We start from the raw sequence: 21,096 nt of genomic DNA on the forward strand, positions 1-21,096 counted from the left end.
CAACAGCTGGAACTTCCACAGAGGCTCCTCACTAAAAGAGTGCAGAGCATAAGTAGCATGCTATGCAGCCAGCCTCAAAGCCTTATCCCTGTATTTTGTCTTCTACAGACTACTGAGGGGAGATGTATGCTTGGCATGTAAGGCATTATCAAACCCCACTCTGATGGACATCCTGCATATCTGCAAAAAAGAGCACCAGAATTACCCATTCTAAACACTTAAAACTTGCCTGTGACATAAAAAAGACCTGCTGGAGACACAGGTATATATCCTAGAGACAACCCCTTCTCTGGAACTGGTTCCCTTTCCATATGACACAGAGTTCCTCCCTAACCCAATTCAAGTACAACTTGGAGAATTGGATGGGGAATAGGAAATTAATTTTTAGTCTGGCATCCAGACCTCTCAACTGTGCTGAATTACTTGGTTTTTACCGAGTTTTGGGGTTCAAATGAAGGGGTGCCACGATTCTCAAGTGGCACCCCTTCATTTCCAATTTTTTTCTCTTTGTTTTTAAGTTTTCGCAGCTAGAGCTGACATCATCATATATGCGATGACGTCAGCTCCCTCAGGGAATTCCTGCCTGCACAATTACATCAGCTCTGTCTACCAGCCTGTTGGAATTGAGCTCAAGGAGCTCACGCATTTCCGGCTGGCCAGGATCAAATGCGAGTGGGAGATTTACTGGCTTCTGCAGGGATTATCGGCTGTGATGCAGAATGAAGTACTTCGGCTGTGCTCAAATGCGACTGGCTCTTGTTTTTGGGATGACTGGCTGGATTCGGCTGCTCAATTATGAGCGGGAACGGAATGAAGTACAGGGCGAGTTCTGTCGGTGGGGCATGAAGTAAGGAAACTAAGTGTGTGTGTGTGTGTGTGTGTGTGTGTGTGTGTGTGTGTGTGTGTGTGTGTGTGTGTGACTTGATGGATGCATTTATAGATGAATCATACCCTGAACTGGGAATTAGTGTTGATTACTAGCTATCCAGTTTATGCATCATATATATTCTATTATGAGGTTTCTAGAAACCCTGAAGTCTTAATTCCAGCATTTATTAGCAACATCAAGAATATCTTAAAGCATGGCCCTATAATATGGTGCCCCCCATATAACTGAGAGGTTTAAATGAAGATCTAGTCACAGTCTCTATGTACAGATTAACTGCATATTACTTAATCTATTCATTCTCAAATAGGCATTTAAAGAGTGACAACATTACAACTTTCTTCTCTATTATTTATTACTTTCTTCCTGAATGTCTACAACTAAAATTCAGAAATAGCACTTATGAGTTCAAAGACTCCCTCTGAATGCAACATCAGTTGGTTTTGACCAAAATGGGTCAATGTTTATATATACAAACAGTAGTTAAATAAGTGGAATCCCTTCAGGAAAATATTAAAATAATTCACATTCAGTGGTAGGGGAGTGGATATTTAGAAAAACAGTTTTGATATTTATATGGATACATCCAAGCATGAGTATGAAATAACTGAACTATATCTATATCTTCCATTTATTCTGCTGTGCATTCGTTTGCATGGCAGAATGAGCTGCAGGATCATTTGTTTGAATGTTCAATTTCTTAAACATTTATTTTGTTGGATGGGATGTGAGTGTTTGTGTTTTAGTAAGTGTGTGTGTGGGTGTGTGTGTGTGAAAATGCCCCCCATTCAGTACATCTGGTGGCTAGAGACACTGAGGCTCAAACCTTGTACATTGACTATAGGATAAAAAGAGCCTAACATCCCTAGCCACCACCACTTGTGAGCTTTGCCCAGGTTTCTTTGTGCTAACAGTTGAGAGCTATAGTGAGAACTGAATTTGGATTCCCTCAGGTTATTTCTGCTAGGAGTTGAGAGCTATAGTGAGAACTGAATTTGGATTCCCATTTCCTCCAGGTTTTTTGTGCTAAGAGTTGAGAGCTATAGTGAGAACTGAATTTGGATTCCCTCAGGTTTTTTTGTGCTAAGAGTTGAGAGCTATAGTGAGAACTGAATTTGGATTCCCATTTCCTCCAGGTTTTTTGTGCTAAGAGTTGACAGCTATACTGAGAACTGAATTTGGATTCCCCCCAGTTTTTTTGTACTAAGAGTTGAGAGCTGTGGTGAGAAGTGAGAAATGAATTCACTAAATGATAGCCAGTAAGTTTCAGTCTTCCTATTTTTCAGGAAGCTGTTGATTTAGCATAGTGGTATGCTACTCTGACTGCATTACATAGGGCCCTGGGTTCAATACTTACTAGTGAAATACATGGTAGTAACATAGCATTTTATTCTAGCAACTTTACAAAATTATACAAGCAATTTTTAAAATGTGTCCCTGGTTTTTGACTCCCCCCCCAAAAAAAAAAAATGAAATTGAAAATAAGTGCGATAAGCTGTGCAAGATACCTATGGCTTACCAAAGAAAAACGACTGGAGAACACCAAACCAATCAAAACTTTGATGGTAGAACAAGTGACATACAAATAAAATTGTTAACCTAGGTTTTATCCCAACAATTTTTTTTTCAATAATAAATCTTTATTGTTTTACCATTTTCCAACAAACTTAAACAAAACAAAATATCAATAAATTCCAACTAATGTTTCTAATAATAACACAATAACATATATACAATATTTACATGAATGCTTCCAATTGTAACAACAGATTATAGAAAAATATATGAGAAAAAAAAAGTTATACATAGATCAAATATCTAAACCTTTTACTTATTACTAAATTTCCCTTATAAGGTATATATGTCTCAGAGTAAACTTGGGTTCAATGTATTACGCCAATATAATATTAAAAATTTGCTCCCATATTTTCGGATTATTGATATTTTTATTCTGATCGTTAAGGAGTAATTTGTGGGCTAATATATGTCTCATTGCTAGAATCTTAAAGTTCTCCCATGATGTTTGAGAAGGATTTAACCAGTTACTAGCTATATATAGTTTCATTAATAAAAAAATATTAATAAGTATAGTAACTTGGGATCTAGAGAACTGTTTTGGAGGGATATGTAAAATCATAAATTCCCATGAAAGTGTTGAACTTTGATAGCCCATCTTTTGAAGTTGTATTCTTAGGGAGTTCCAAAGTTTATAAATACATTTGCAGCTCTAGAACATATGAAGAAGGTCTGCTGATTGATCTTTACAGTATGGACAGTTTGGAGATTTTTTTAGAATTGAATTTATGCAAGCTAAGGCATGTATAATAAGCATTATTAAATATCATAAGCTGAGTATACATCAACTTTTGAAGAGAAATTGATTTAGTTGTTAAGTTAATTGTTTTTAGTGTTTGATTTTCTTCTATCAGTGGCATTTTTTCCTTCCAATAGTTTGACAAAAGAACTTTATTCTGAAATTTGAAATCTTTTATTAATTTATTTGTAGCTGCTATAAATTTAACATCTTGTTGAAGAGTTTGCCACAAATTTGAACATTTTGTTAAATCCTCATCTTTAATTTTGAAATCCTTAAAGTAACTTATGGAGAGTTCCTTAATCTGTCTCAATATAACTAAATATGATTTGGGCAGATTCATTTCTTGTCTTATTTCATTAGTTGAATATTTGAGGTAAGGGTATATATCAAGTAAAGTTAAATTAATCATAAAAGGGAAATTTTTAAGATTTATTAATTTATTATTAATTTTCAGGTTAGGATTTCTATGAAAAGGTTGGAAGACCATCATATGTTGCATGAGATTTAATGAATGAAATAAGTTTTGTACTGATGTTATATATAATTTAATGTGATCCATTATATCATATAATTTAAACTTTTCCTTTCCTAAGAAAGGTAATGCTTTGGGATTAATATTCAGATTCAAACTATGTTTATAATTCAAAATTACCCACGTTGGTGACCATTTATTACTAGATGTATCGTAATTAGCAATTCTTAAGATTCTGTTAGAGTTTATTATTAAGTAGTAAGTTTCAAAATTTGGTAGATCCAATCCCCCTCTATTTTTTGTAGACATCAATTTATCATATGATATCCTAGTCTTTCTTGGGTCCCAAATAAATTTAGCCGACTCCCTATGTATCTATTTAAAAAACCTCTTAGAGATTGGAACTTGAGCAGATCTAAAAATATATAATAATCTGGGTAAAACATTCATTTTAATAATTGAAACTTTTGCTAATACAGGTAACTTTAAATTATTCCATCTCCTAAAATCAAATATTATGTGATCCCAAACCAATTTAATATTAGTAATATAAAAATCTTTATCATCTGTACAAAAGGTAATACCCACCAATGGCAGAAGCGAAAAGGGTTTGGGGTTTTTTAAAGGAAATATGTTTGTTTTTTTAAGATTAATTTTGTAGTTAGATGTTGCTGCAAAGTCCTCCACTGCTTTTAGTAACTTGTCAGTGACTGAAATTGGTGTTGTACAGTATATAATAAGATCGTCAGCAAAAGCCGCCATAGATATTTTAGTTCCATATAATATAGGGGCATTATGATATACATTCTGTTTAATATATAAAAATAGAGGCTCTAGGTATATATTAAATAATAAAGGGGACAAAGGACAACCCTGACGAGTTCCATTTTTAATTTGTATTCTTTTAGAAAAGCTTTTATTAATATATACTTACTTAATATATTTTATTAATATATTACTTACTCCACATTCTGCTCTTTTGTCTCTACCCGCTCCGTTCGCCCTGCGGGCTCACTCTGCTCCCCTACCCTACCCATAATTTCCACACACCCCCACTACCTCTAGGTTTATACCCACTTAGCCACACCTACTTCCTCTGCACCTACCAAACTACACCCCTTCCTCCTCCTATCCCCTCCTCTATTCATACGACACCCACCTCACCTTTCCCCACCTCCTTACTCAACTCCTATATTGCCTACTAAAACCACATCATGTCTGTAAAATATCTATCCCTTTCATTCCAACTACTACTCCTTCTAAACCTTATCCTTATCTACAATCTCACCCAGCCTTACCTTTTCAACCACACCCTACTCCTACATACAACCTACCCTCTCCACATATCACACACCTACTATACCAACTCCATCTCTCCTGAACTTTATCCCTCCAACCACATCCTGTGGTTTCATTACAAACCAATCCCTTCTCATAACACCTGTACACACACTTTCCACCCCATCTCCTCCACTTATCCCCTAACCTACACCTCTCAACCAAAACAACTCAAATACCTATACTACATAACTCAGCTCCTAACTTTCATACTATTATCCGGTGATATACACCCCAACCCAGGCCCAAAACTCCCATCCTCAAATTCTAAATCCATCCTATTTGCATCCCTTAATGCACAAAGCATAACTAACAAAATTCCAAATCTACATGCATGGCTATTTCACAACAAACCAGACATCCTAGCCATTTCTGAAACCTGGCTAAAACCACACATAAAAGACTCAGAGATAGTACCACCTAGCTACTCAATCATCAGATCAGACAGAAGCTATAAAAAGGGTGGTGGAGTAGCGCTACTCTACTCATCATCCCTATGTATAACACCCTATAGTAAAGCCATCCCCCAGTTCCATAATGCAGAATTAATACTGGCCCATCTCCAGCTAAACAAACACAAATATATATACATTGTCTCTCTTTACATTCCCCCAGGAGACAATATACCAATACTTGAAGATATCCTCTCCTGGCTCTCAACAAACATTACTAATGAAACTATAATCATGGGAGATACCAATATTAACTGGTCCTCCATTGAGTCCCCAACTCACTCACTTAACATCAACCTATACAACTACTCTCAACTCATCAACTCCATCACTAGACCATGCAAAGACTTCACCAGTGGCAACATCCTAGATTGGATTCTAGTCTCCCACCCTCACTACTACCCAGACAGCGAAACCATACCTGACTCCCTCAGTGACCACCTTCCTATCTTCACTAGACATCTTCCTTCTCCCTTACAAGTCACTCATAATTACATTACTACCCGTTGCCATAAAAACTTTAACTCTGAAGCTTTCTGCAACTCCCTACAAACACTTAACTGGTACTCCTTAAAAACTCTACCCCTTGAAGATGCAATCACTCACTTTAACACCACATTCCTAAACCTTCTAGATACTCATGCTCCTTTAAAAACCAAAAGAATAAAAAAAAATCCACCCCCTGGTTAACTATAAACACCCTTACCACCATGCGACTTAGAGACAAAGCCTGGACACAATATCAAAAGAACAAATCTACACCTTCCCTCAATGAATACAAAACTCTTCTTAACTCAGTTAAAAAACTTATCTCTGCAGACCATCGCAACTACTTCACCCGACTCCAAAGTAACCACAAAACTAACCCTCAAAAATTCTGGAGGGGTATAACTACCCTCTTAAAACCCGGGACCACCAAAAACCCTATCCCTTGCCCAAATGTAGATGACACAGTTCTTGCTACCCAATTCAACTCCTTCTTCACAGACTCTATTTCCAAACTCACCTCCTCTTTCCCAAATAACAACCCTTCTCCTACCTCCACTTTTTCTCAGACTTCTCCCACCTCTCCTCCTGCTTCTCCCCCTCCAACTTCTCCCACTTCTCCCCAGACTTCCTCCCCTCCAACTTCTCCCACCCCTCATCATGCTTCTCCCCCTCCAACTTCTCCCACTCACTCCACTCCCCCACCATTTTTCATTAAACCTATTCCTACATCCACCATAAAAAAACTCCTAAAAAAACTAAAACCGTGCACCAATGCCCCTGATAACATTCCCTCTTACTTCCTTAGCATAGCTGCAGAAGCCATTGCCCTCCCTCTCAGTATACTAATTAACCGCTCCATCCAAGAAAGTATTGTTCCTCAAATCTGGAAAAAAGCCTACATCATTCCCCTACATAAAGGTGGTACCAACACCAATATTACCAATTTCCATCCCATCGCCATCCTCTCTCCCATTTCAAAAGTCCTAGAAAAATGTATCCATCTACAACTACTTCCCCATCTCCTGGACAACAATCTATTAACTCCCACACAGCACGGATTCAGACCCCAGCATAGTACTATGACTGCCCTCCTATCCTTCCTTGAAACTGTAAATAAAGCAAGAGATTCTGGCCTCACTGTATCTACCATCCTACTTGATCTCTCTAAAGCTTTTGACACTATCTCTTATAACTTACTTCTTACTAAGTTATCTAACCTAAACCTTTCCCCCTCTTCCCTCTATTGGTTTACTAGCTATCTCTCCAATAGGCAACAAGCCATCAAGTGGAAATAAGCCACCTCCTCCTTCCTCAACACCCCTACAGGTGTTCCACAAGGTTCTATTTTAGGCCCCCTCCTCTTCAACATCTTCATTAATTACTTTTACCACTCTATCCCCCTTGCAAACATTATTCAATATGCTGATGACTCCACAATCATCTGTGCTGCCTCATCCATCCCAACTCTTCTAAAACTTACTCAAGATGCCTTCACCACCACAGAACAATGGATGAAAGACAACCATCTTGCACTCAATGCTGCTAAAACTAAACTTATGATATTTACCCCCTCCAAAACAAATCACTATGATAAATCTCTATTCTCCATCATCAGCCAAAATAACATACCTCTTGAGCTGGTATCTGAAGCTAAACTACTAGGGGTCCAAATTGATGACAAACTCAAATTCAACTCCCACCTATTACTAAATATAAAAAAAAGCTCACCTAAAACTGGGCATGCTCTACCGTCACAATCGGTTCCTTACCTCAACTACCAAAATTACTCTCTCTACCACATTTCTCCTTCCCGCCCTTCTCTATGGTGTCCCTCTTCTTACAAACCTACAATCTTCTCTGAAAACCAAACTGTCCTCTTGTTACAATAAAATAGCCAGAGTCGCCACCAGTAACAAATCATCCACCCATCACTGTGTACCTCTCCATAAACTCAACTGGCTAGAGCTTCCCAACGACCTCTCCTACACTGAGCTCACCTATGCACATAAACTCATTTTCCAGCCTTCCCTCTGTCCCTCTCTCTCAACTACCTTCAAAATGCATAAAACTCAAAGACTCCTAAGATGTAATAATCAAAACTTCATAGAAGTTTATAGACCACTACACCCTCCAGGACAAAACCTCCTGTCCTTCTCACTAGCACGCCTATGGAATACCCTTCCCCCCTTCATTCATACTATTGCTAACCTGACATCCTTTAAAAAAATCACTACACTCTCATTTAACATCCTCCTGGGAATGCTCCTGTGCACATCCCTCCTAACCTACTCTCTTCTCCCAACACTTTTCCTCTTTCCTTTCCTCAAATCCCAGCTAGCAACTTCATGCTTGCTTCTTGCATACAACTCCTTGTTTGTTCCCTGCAACTTTTAGCAAAAAAAAAAAATTTTGTTTTCGTTTTTGACTAACATAATTGTAATTCTACAATGTTTTTTCTTTAATCCTCATGTAAACTATGTGTGTAACATAACCTTTGTATAATCTGTATGTAGGATAGAATCTTTGTATGATTTGTATGTGGAGCTTTTCTCCCCAGGACTCCATTGAAAACGGGTTCTTTAGGCCCAATGGACTATCCTGGTTAAACAACTGCAAATAAAAACAACTGCAAATAAAATAAATAAATAAATATAAAGTTGTGTAAGGATTGTTATATAGAATTTGTAACATTAAGATAAATTCATGAGGTATATTAAAATATGGTAAAGTATCAAACAAAAAATTTATATTAACCCTATCAAAAGCCTTTTGCGCATCAATTATAAGTGCATAGATATTTAAATTATTTTGTTTAGCATAAGAAATCAATGTATGAAGTGTTAATGTATTGTCACTAGTTTGCCTAGCAGTTATAAAACCAGCTTGTTCATTAGATATTATTTGATTCATTATTTTTCCCAGTCTTTTAGCCAGAATAGAGGTAAACATTTTCATATCTACATTTAATAGTGAAATTGGTCTATAATTATCTGGATTTTGGGCATCAGCATTAACTTTAGGTATAAGAATAGTTTTTGACATATTAAAATGGGGGTCATTGATTTTATTATTAATTATGTAATTAAATACATGCGAGAGTATTTTACCAAGAATATCACAAAAAGTTTTGTAAAATTCAGCAGTCAAACCATCAGGACCCGGTGCTTTATATGATTTGAAGTGTTTAATTATATATATTATTTCTTTATCCGATATAGGTTTAATTAAATCTTTTTGAGAATTATCATCTATTTTTGGAAAACTGATTTTTTGGAAAAATTCTTTATCAGACCTATTTAAAGATGAATCATTTTGATCAGCATAAATATTAGAGTATATTCGTTCAAAAATGTTAACGATATCTTCAGTTTTAGAATATATTGTATTGTCAAAATGTATTTCCGAGATTAATGATACTGTTTTCGATTGATTAATAATCCTAGCTAATGCCCTTGATGGCATTTGAATATAATTGGCATATCTCGCTAACATTTTATGTTCATAAAATGTCAACCTATTATTTTGAATTAAAAAAAGATCTTTTTGACATTTAAATAGTTCCGTCTCTGTTTGACCGTTATAATTCTGAATCAGCTCTTGATCAAGTAATTTTATTTTATCTTCCAATTTTTGTACATCTCTAATTTGCATTTTTTTGTAATATGAGGCTTTTTGCAAAAAGATCCCTCTTATTTGTGCTTTAACTGTCGCCCATTCAATATCGGGAGGATGTTGCGGCTTCTCTAGTTTAACTAATAGGCGATTAAGAACATCTATAATTTCCTGTATTATTTCTTCTTTATTTAACAAATTTGGATTTAAAGATCAATTATAACCCATGTGTAGCAAATTATATCTAGGATCTTTAGAAAAACAATGAAATTTTTGAATGGTCAGATAAATAACGAGCATGTATAAAGACTAATGGTTCAAAATTATTCATTGTTTCTGAAATCAAAAAGAAATCTATTCTAGACCACATTTTGTGACACATTGAATAAAAAGTAAAGTTATTTGTATTAAGGTGATTATTTAGATATTTAAAAGGGTCATATAATTGAAAATCCTCTTTTAAATCCCTTAGTGCAACCACCACTTGCCTATTAAATGACCTTTGTGGACAAGACCTATCCAATTTTGGATTCTGATAGGAATTCCAATCCCCTCCTATAATTATGTAATAATTATTATACTGATTTAAAAGCGGATAAAGTGATGCTATGAAAAATTGCTGATTATTACATGGTACATATACGTTAAGAAGTAAAATAGGTTTATCATGAAGAGTAGAGGACAGAATAACATAGCACCATCTTCCTTCTTTATCTATTTTAGAATCCAAAATTTTTCCTTGATATTGATTTTTAATAACTATAGCTACCCCTGCACTATTAGTTTTACCTTCCGAGGCTATGACCTCTCTAATCCATTTCCTTTTCTTGATATCTGCCCATTGATCATTAGTTAGATGAGTTTCTTGAAGTAATATAAAACATGCCCTAGCCTGCAAAAATAAATGAAGAAATAATTTCCTTTTCTTTAAGTTCTGGAGCCCTTTTGTGTTCCATGAGTTTATTTCCCACATTTAAATATGTTATTTAATGTAACAAACATTTAAAAAGGGGAAGTATAATGTAATCAGAGACTTTTTAAAGATATATATATTTGGAAGCATTCTTGAAATCCCATCCCATACCAGTGCCTACCCACTCTACTCTCGGACCGAGACATGTATATGTCTTGTACAGGGTAAGGAATTATATAGATTAAAAACATAAACCTACGTATATTCTTCAGGTTATAATAACTCAAATATATATCATAAGCAGAACCTATATAAACTAAAATTAATTCTACAAAGCCTAATCTAAACATTCCCTACTAAACACTACTGTTCATCAACATCTCTTATATTAACTATTCTTTGAATAAATCATGTAAGAAATATGCAACAACATGTATAGAGTTTTCAGTACTTCTGATTAACTAGCTAGAAACTACTTAAAGGTACTAGCTAACATATCTTGATAAAAATATTCACCAATTAAAGAAAGCTAAAGATTTCTTAAGTATATAAGTAATTAGCTTGCTCAGTTTCTATGTACATCTCTATTTAAACAATACAAATCACATATGCCAAAACCTATTAATCATAAAGTAGGATGAGGATCCAGTACTTGGTCAGCATTGTCTTCTATTATTCAAACAAAAAAAAAAGAAACATCCTGATATATTATAGCAATATAATAATATAAGCATCTACATAAAAGAAATAACTACTTTTTCTAGTGTCAATATTAACTTCTTCATTATTTAAACATTTCAGCTTAAGACTAACCGCTAGTACCATTAGGTACTGCCAAGCTTGATGTTTTAACTATTAACATCAGGAATTATCAGGAGTATAAAAACACATCACATATATCTAGTGGTATATGAGTCATTACTATATGGTAGAATTAAATATAATGTCTAGTGTAGTTATTATATATGTGTAAATTATTGGTATTAAGGGATTAACTAAGTCCTTTCAGTAATAATTATGAAGTAGTAAAACAATAACTGTTTAGCCTTAAATAGATTTCTTGTTAAGCATTGATATATTGTAAAATTACAAGAATTTACTATTTCAGAAGATGTAAGTATGACAGCTTGTAAACATATGTTTAAATTAATATCAGATGTCTTTTATTGTTTCTTTTACATTACTCAGTTCAACAGAGTTCACATCAGATTTCCAAGCCTGGAAATCAGACCAAACGTTCGCGAAGGGGGATCCTTAATAGAAGCGGACTTCCGGAAGTGCCACAGTAAATACCACACCCTCAGAAGCACCACAATCATTTCCTGTCTCTTTGCAGAAGAACAGACTTCACGAAAGCTATAAAACTTTGGGAGATACTCGCTAATGTCCAGGATTTAAAAAACAAACTCTTATCTGATCAAGAAGAGGCCTAAGGCGCCAAAACTTCGAAACAAAGGATTACTAAGACCTCGAGCCACAGCAACAGATGAATCCGACCTTGGATGACATGCCAGTCACAACGGAAAGCCAATATCAAGTCTCTGAAGCAGGTAAAGACTTAAAAAGTTTCAAAAAAGTAGTTTTTGCCTCATTTTTTGTTGAAACAGAATATCTAGACCCATCAGTTGTAAATATTAACATATTAGGATATTTCATTTGAAATTTTATATGTTTTTCAATGAGAAATTTGCAATAAGGAGATAATGATTGTCTAGCTTGCCTGATTTGCAGAGGCAGGTCCTGAGCCACAGAAATTCTATTCTTATTCCACATAACATAGCCCCCATTTTTCTTAATAGTTGTAAGGATTCTATTGACATCTTGGTAGTTAAGGATTTTAACATACACAGGTCTTGGGCTATTTGAAGCCTGAGCTTCCCTCAAAGCTCTGTGTGCTCTTTCTATGATTATTTGTTTTGTCATATCAGGGTCTTTAAGAAGAATTGTGAGTATTTGTGTAATAGATGTAATTAAGTCATTATATTCTACAGACTCCAGGATTCCTCTGATAATTATATTATTTCTCCTGGATCTCGCCTCTAGATCAGTTATTTTAGCTTGAATAGCAAGAATATCCAGATCGTGTGTATCTGATTTTTTTTGCAAGCAGAGTTAATTTATTTTCATTTTCTGATATCCAAGCTTCAGTTTTGTCCATTCTTTCAAGAATTTGAGTACAGGAAATTCCAAAGGTTTGTACTTGTGCAGTTAACTCTTTCAGAGCTTCTTGAATAGGTAACAAAGCAGTTTTGATATCTTCCATGTTTAGCATTTGGTCAGGTTTATTTTTGGTCCTTGGTTTTGATTGTTCCTGCTGTTTTATAATTTTTTTGTCTTTTCGAAATTACATCTTTTTCCGGTGACTGCAGTTCTGAAAATTTAGTTTTTGTAGTAGTTATATCCATATTTTTCTCTTCTTTTGACATTTTATATCGGTACTGGAACTCAGAGTATACTGTATACACAGTTCCTTTGTTTGAAACTCTCTTCAGAGCCAGCTAATCTATGATAATCCTGCTAGATACTGTACTTTTTCTAGGTTTATTCGCTTCTTGAAGGCTAATTAAGTGAAGTTGAAGTTATTTTTACCAAGATTTCTTGTTTAAAAGTTCTTAATATCACTTCAGGGTTTGGATTTCCTCAGGTTATATGCAGAGATGTAGATCAGCAGTGTTCACAGAATGGCAGCCATCTTTGAATCCACATCCCAACAATTTTAAGTGTGGGAGATGGTAGTACTTGTAAGTATATTATGGAAACAGGGCAACATATTAGAGTTCATGACTGTTTTATTCCTATTCAGGGGCATTACAACTGCCACACTTAGAATGTGGTTTATTTAGCTAAATGTGAAGCATGTCCTGTGTTTTATGCAGGGAAAAACTTCCAGGTGTTTTAGGGAGTGAATGAATGAGCATATATTGGATATTAGACACCTGAGATCGACTAATGCCCTTGCTAGACATAATGGTGAATTTTCAGGGCACAATTTAAAATTTTGTATTATTCAGCAGATTAAACAAGACATCCAGGGAAAGATACTAGATGTGCATCTAGATACTTGTGAGCTGAAATGGCAATTAAAGTTAGATGCCCAAAATTTTCCTGGCATAAATGATAGCATTAGCATTGCTCATAAATTAAAATTAAAACATATATTAGGTAGGAAATAGTATAATTTATTTTATTAATATATTAATGCATTTTAAATGAATGAGTTTCATGAAAATTTTAAACTTTTATGTTTTATGTATACTTGTAGTTGTATGTATTAGTTATTCAAATTAATTATGTTGCTTTAAGGTTTTAAGTTTAAGTTTTACATTGGTTAATTGGGTGAGTATTTAAAGGAATGTTCAGGCAAGTATCATTGTTCTGATGAAGTCCTTAAGGTTAGGATGAAACCTAGGTTAACAATTTTATTTGTATGTCACTTGTTCTACCATTAAAGTTTGGATTGGTTTGCTGTTCTTCAGTCATTTTTCTTTGGTACGATTGTGTTTGGTTCCCAGATTGTTTGATGCTTATGGCTTACATTGCTGTCATTCTATGTATAGTGAAAGTAGACTTTTATGATGGAAATGTTCTGAATTGGGCAGTTTTGTCATTATTGGTTCATGCATTTTGTTTTATTGCCTACAGTACAGTCTAATGGAAAATGTTCAAACAATCAATTTAAAATGTGCTCAGTCTAACAAGTGTGCTGTATTATACAAGGAACATAATTTAAAGTCAGTAAGGTGTATTAAAGAAAAGAACGCATGTATGTTTCTTGCTTTGTGTGCAAGGGGCCAATTATTTGAAAACAGCCCAAAGATAATCTTTATCCACCACTGGCCAGATGCATTTTCTTTGGATGTGGTGTGGGTTTCAATACTGTTTCAATGAATGTGAGTTTCAAGGGCAGACAAGTTTTAATGCCAAGTCTATTTTCATTGTGAGACAGTATTGCTTTTACCAGATGTCGGTTAGTGTTTGTGCATTGTTGTGCTGTAAAAATGAAATCCAAATAATCATTTTAAAAGTAAAGCAGTATGCATACATTAGTGTTTATGGTAAATGGGATGAACTACCCAGGTAATGGGACATTGGAATGCCTGCAGGGAGGACTCTGGTGCCATATTTTGGTTGCCTGTTCTTCAGTTATGTTTGAAAGTTGGTATCCCACAATTCCATTGAAGTGGGTGGGGTTATGTAATTATGTATGCAAATTAGATGTTAATCAGAGTATAGATTTGTACCTATTTTTCATGGGCCTTGTCCAGATTTTTGATGTTTCCAAGTTGAGAGGTATGATGGCATCTATGTATTTAACTGACAGGCAGACTGTAAATGGTTCCTCTCCCAGGCCTCTGCTTGCAAATATTTTATCTCCCAAGTCCCTGCTTACATTTATCAAGGGTATTAGAACTTGTCAGTGATTTGGGATGCATGTCTAGGCTTAACATTAGCCTAGTACACACCTATGAACCTATGAATTAGTAATTGAACTCCTGAAACCTCGAGTAATTGCAAAACCTGCATTGGTCCAATACAAAGTTACTACATCACACCTGTATTCCACTGTCAGTGTGTTATAAAGTACATAATGAAATCCAACCAAAAGGAGGAAAATACAAGAAGCCAAATAGCCAAATATGATAAACATTGTCCAAAACAATACTAATGAAGCAGGCATGGCATCTATAACTGTAGAAGCATTTTAAAAATGCCACAAAACATAGGTTGCCTTAATAAGAGTGTTCAAGATTATTCCAGCAAAACTTCAAAGCAAGGAAGCCAATCATTGCCATGGTGAGGTGAACAGCATGAGAAGAATCTGCATGTAAATATCCTAGCTGCAGAATGTACATTACAATCTAACAGCAGATAGGAAAACAACAAGATTTAAAATTGCTGCATATCTAGTGGCACACATCTGCAATGTATTCTGGGAAAGGGACACTATCCTGCAGAAAGTGAATCATTTATAAAAAGACATTTCACATAAAGCAGCTAATGACAGGAAAGCACTGACATACAGACTCAAACAAGCACATGTGAATTTCAACTTTAAAGATGTAGATACAGACATAAACAGTCATGCAACAGCAGTATGTTAAACAAGCAAACATAAAGCAGCCCAAATGAGGATAACAAGTTTCAGTTTAAAAGTGCCACTAAATGAATATAACAAATGTATTAAACTTTAGATGTGGTAGGAGGCCATGTATTTAACATGATCTCATTTCAGCTAATTGCATGAACAGGTTCATTAGTTTTTACTAAGATTATGGCCAAAGAAGACCATCGAGCTCATCTACATCACCCAGTGCTGGTGGGAGACTAAGTCCCACATTAAGCAGACGTTCTCTATATATCCTTGGTGAGATCTTGTGATCACCCACTCAGTCATCCAGACCGGATTTAAAGGTTGCTATAGAAGTACTCTGCTTGACAAGTACCAACAGTCTATTCCACAAGTGGGGGAAGTGCTGAGTCAGGTATCTGTCATGCCATCTGGTGCTGATGGTGTGGTAGTACTGGTTTTGGTCTCTAGGACAGGTGTTTACTTTAGCACTGGTTATATTTAGGTGAAAGAGGTCAAAGACTTGCTAGGTAATTCATAGCCCAGAAGGCTAAGCAGAGATCACCCATCAGTAATCTGTATGACACTGAGTACATTGTCAGTGCTTTTAGTCTTTCAGAGTAGCTAAGGGTACTGAGACCCGAGATATTTTGGTGAGGAATGAGGTCTCTCAAGCTAGCTTAGGAATTACTGAGATACATGCTGAAGGGTGCATTATATTAAATGATGATCCTAATAAGGGATGAATAAAGTGGGACTATAACTCCTATGAACCTTGAAGGGATATCATAAAGGATAAGTCTTGCAAAGTACAAGGCTTTTCTAGCCCTCACAAAAATATCATGATCAAAGGAGAGTCAGTTGTCAAAATCCATAGCCAAATCCCTAGTGACTGTTAAGTGGACTGTTACCTACATGATAAGCAGTAGTGATGCTAGGTTTATCACGGGAAATTCTACAACATTTCCTGGTGCTGAGAATAAATGATGATTAATACACCAAACATTTACTTTGTCCACCCTTTGATGGTGAATTTGAGTATTATACTGAGATTTGATAACCACCCCCAGTTTGTGATCATCAGCAAACTTGGTTCTCCCTTGATAAAAACGTTTATGTCATGGAAATATATACCGAAGAGTAGAGAACTCAGGACAGAGCCAGGTGGAACACCACTTGTAAACAACTTCTTCTTGTGCCTTGACCAAACACTCATGACCTTATATGTATGGGTTCTCTTAGACAGCCAATTATCAATCCAGTGAACTCTGTATGGGTTAATGTTGAGGTAGGAGAGTTTGTCAATAATCCCAGCATGGAGGATATAGTCAAATCCTTGGCAAGGACAGACAGAGTCAACTGCATGCTCCTTATTCATGGACTCAGTAATCCTTTCAAAGACCTCAACCAAGTTAAACAGGCATGATCTGTCTATTAAAAAGTGAAATTGTGTGTATCCAGGGATATAAAGCCATGTATATAATTGTTTATTAGTACAGCTATAATACATCCCATAGCCTTGTAAGTAATGCTACTGAGGTTAATAGATTAATAGAGCTGTAATTCCCAGTATCAGTAGAGGAACCAGCCTTATGTAAGGGCCGCACAACTTCCATGCTCCACTCCTTAGGGTCATAACCAGAGGTGAGGCTTGGGTCGAAGAGTTGATGGGGGGGGGGTTGCAAGGTGGAACTTTATGTTCCTCAGCCAACATCCAGGGATATTGTCAGGACTCATGAAGCAGTGTTTTTAATTTTGGAAAGTGCCAAAAGGACTTGGTCCAAATTGATCTCAGGATGGGGAGGTGAGCAGGGGAATGGAAACGACAGACGGGTGGGTAGGAAGAGTGAAGACAGAAACAAATTTGTCCACAAGAATATTAGCAATGTCCTTGAGATCAGAGAAGGAGGTACCACTGGAAATAAGTTCAGTACGGAAATATGGATTGCTTATAAACTCTCTAAAATAGCTGGAGAAGGCCTGATGGTCGTCATTTGAATTAACTGCAACACGAAGATCTCAGCTGGCTTTACATTTCCATATGTGAAGTTTGAGAGAGTTACTTAACATTAACATTTTTAAATCCTTTTTATAATGATGAAGTAGATATCTTTTAGGGGTGGCAACACGAGAGCTTTTTCTTTTTATCATACAGTTTGTTGTTGTGGTAGTGCCACCATATGGATTTATGGAGATATATAACATCACAGGGTAGCTAATAGTGCCATCTAATGGCTCTGCATACCATTTACAATAATCAGAATTTTAATACTAATATGCAACAGCTACATTTGAATCAAAAAGTAATGATGCTACAGTGACTTTGGTAATAAGATATTCCAGTGCAGCAAAACTACCTTTGTTTTAAAGGTATAGGTTTAAAACACCAGGAGAAACAAAATATTTTGCTTCAGAGTTTAAATTTGGATCTGATAGCCCCAAATAAGCATGGATATGATGACTTGGAATCAAAACTGTATTTTCACATATTGAACAGATATGTCTATGATGCATCTGGTCTACAGTGAACATAAAGTTGCATAGTATTCCATATGAAGATAAGGCAATATGCTAAAGAACTGAATACATAATCATGACGTGCCACAAACAACACAATTAATGCATATAGCAAAGAGTATGATGCAGAGTAATTGTGCTGACCAGTACTCTGTATCATAAACACAGAACAGAGAGAGAGAGGAATATCTCCAGTAATAATCATGTGAGGTGGTTTGTCCAGCTTCAGCATGGCTCTAATACTGTTTTGATAGCAGGTGGCTACTAAATGGAGATGGGAACAGTTCATTTGTACATTTGTCAGCAAACATGGCACTGTTTTATGTTCTCTGTTTCAGGAGTTCATCACTCTGTTTAGTTATGCTACTACAACAGATATGAGATGATACTTAGGAATATTAGATCTAGTAAATTCCTAGGAAAAGGAAACACACACACATGCGTGCACACACACACACACACACACACACACACACACACACACACACACACACACACGTGCGTGCACACACACACACACACACACACACACACACACACACACACACACACACACACACACACACACACACACACACACACACACAATCACAATCACACAAATACACACACCACACTGGTGAAAGCCGTGGTGGTGCAGCGGTAGCATTGTCGCCTCACAGCAAGAGGTTCTTCCGTTCAATTCTCAGCTGGAGTGCCTTCTGTGTGGAGTCTGCATGTCCTCCCCGCGGTGGACTAATGTCCAAAAGACGTGTGGATGGGCTTGCCTTCGTTGAAGGTTGGGTATCGAGCTGGCACCTCGGCACCGTAAAAATCTACTGCCAATCATTAGCAGAACGGAGTTCCGCTGTGGCGACCCCTAACCGGTAAAAGCCGAAAGAAAAACAACAACTGGTGAAAGAAGGAGACATAAATCCAGAGAAAACAATTCAAGAGCAACTAGTATCTGCACCTCCAAAGAAGCATGACATGGAGGCTTGAAACCCATAATGAAACAGCACTTTAATAATTAGTGATAAATCATTTAAAAAATAAAATGCAAAAAAATAATTGCTATATTCCAGATACATACATTCAGATCCTTACCATGTGCACAAAGTGCAGTTGAAAACATGCAAATATAAAATTAAGATAGAATGTGAGTGTTTCACTGTACTGCCTAAAATGCAGCAGATTCATGCAACAGTAGTTAATTAATACAGGAGTACAGGAGTGGCATTTTGCATGACATGGATAAGTATTATTACTTTAGGAAATGGAAAAAAATGTGTGTCTCTTTATATCTTACCTTTTCATAGTGAGCACTGAACCCAACCTGGGACATTTCCATTTCAAATGTATCACCACCCTGCCCTCCAGTACCTGAAACATTAATAGCAAATGTTACAAAGGATGTTTAATTACTGCAGAGTGCTACTAATTACTGTTAGAAATGGAACAAAGATGATCCGTAATTAGAAAAAAATATGCATGTTGACAATGTGAGGAAATAGTGTAGGACTTAATCTACAAACCAGGAAGAAGCAATAAAGAAAATTAATAAAAGATGATGTGGCTGGACTGTAAGACACTAGTAATTTAGGTATACAAAAATGCATGATTATTGGATGCTTAAATGTATAAGAGAAGCCTGCATGCCCAAACACCAGCACTGCTGCTCTACTCCGTGGCATAACTTAAAAATGAGCTCCACTACATTTCCTATGGATTCCTTCCAAGAAATTGAACTGAATTCAAACTGGAAACACATGGAATAAAAACTCTTCTCCTTCCAAGAAATACTGCAGTAATTACATACCACCTCATCAACTAATGAACCAAAAATTCATAATTCACTATCAGAAGCATGTTCACTGCACTAGATTTTTTTTTTTTGCTCAAATAATTTTTATTTTGTTTATGAAGAAAAACAGTAATTTAAATTACAGTTCAACAATAATGAGTAGTATAATAACATTATTTACAATATTTACAAGTGGCCCAATAAGAAAATAAAAAAGAAAAAAGGACATTCAGTAGATGAAAAGAGAAAAAAAAATGTTCACAATCCAACAAAATTCTATGTCTCTTTGATCTCATATGATAGAGACTGTATCCATTTGTGTCATTTCAATAAGTGAAAGTATTTTGTTCCAAGGGTTATTTGTCCAGCTTCTGGGAAAAATTATTTGTTCCTTGACTTTTATCTCCTTCTGTGCAGTCTCTTTTAATAAGGACATAAAGTCTTCAAAACAGGGAAATATAGTGGATTTCCATTTCCTTGTGATACACTTTCTAGCTACAGCCAAAATAGTCCAGAAAATATATTGATCTTTTTTATTCATTGTTACTATTTCATTAACATTCAGAAAAATTAGAGACTTTGTCAAGACAAATGAATCAGTATAAATGGCTTGGAGAAATTTACCAATTTCATCCCAATATTTGTTGATGCAGTCATAAAAAATATGTAACCAATCTGCTTCACAACTTAAAGAACATCTCCAATAAATAACATTTTGTGTAGAATTGAATTTAGCTATTTTGCTGGGGCGGCCACAGTGGGGCAGCGTTTAGCATTGTCACCTCACAGCAAGAGGTCCTCCGGTTTGATTCTCGGCTGGGGTGCCTTTTGTGCTGAGTCTGCATGTCCTCCCTGTGGTCGCGTGGGTTTCTTCCAGGTGCTCCGGTTTCCTCCCACATCCCAAAGACATCCAGTAGGTGGATTGGACACTCTAAATTGGCCCTAGTTGTGAGTGTGTGTATGCCTTCTGTGGAAGGTTGGGTGCCAGGCTGGCAACTTGACTCCGTAAAACTCCATTGTCAATCATGAGCAGACAGATGATCTGCTGTGGCAACCCCTAACTGGGAAAAGCCGAAAGAAGAAGAAGAAGAAGAAGCTGGGAGTGTAGAAGGCTCTATGCAGAAATTTCCAAGTAAAAATTCTCCAGGTTTGAACATTAGAAGTTAGTTTGATGGAATATAATAAGTTATTTTTACAAACATTTGAAAGATTTTTTGATAAACCTTTAGTTATAAAATTCCAAAAGTTC

General features: G+C 35.9%; 1 protein-coding gene across 1 annotated transcript in view; it reads right to left on the reverse strand.

Annotated features, from left to right (window-relative positions):
- Positions 1 to 21,096, reverse strand: part of ITGA2 (integrin subunit alpha 2) — a 2,089,078-nt gene that overhangs the window by 661,866 nt on the left and 1,406,116 nt on the right. Inside the window, exon 10 of the mRNA XM_044064418.1 lies at positions 19,353 to 19,426. Within this exon, the coding sequence (XP_043920353.1) occupies positions 19,353 to 19,426 (74 nt within the window). The remainder of the gene's footprint in view (positions 1 to 19,352; positions 19,427 to 21,096) is intronic.

Source organism: Protopterus annectens, chromosome 2.part2 (genome assembly GCF_019279795.1).
Source record: "Protopterus annectens isolate FY-2018-M chromosome 2.part2, PAN1.0, whole genome shotgun sequence".
Taxonomy (NCBI): domain Eukaryota; kingdom Metazoa; phylum Chordata; order Ceratodontiformes; family Protopteridae; genus Protopterus; species Protopterus annectens.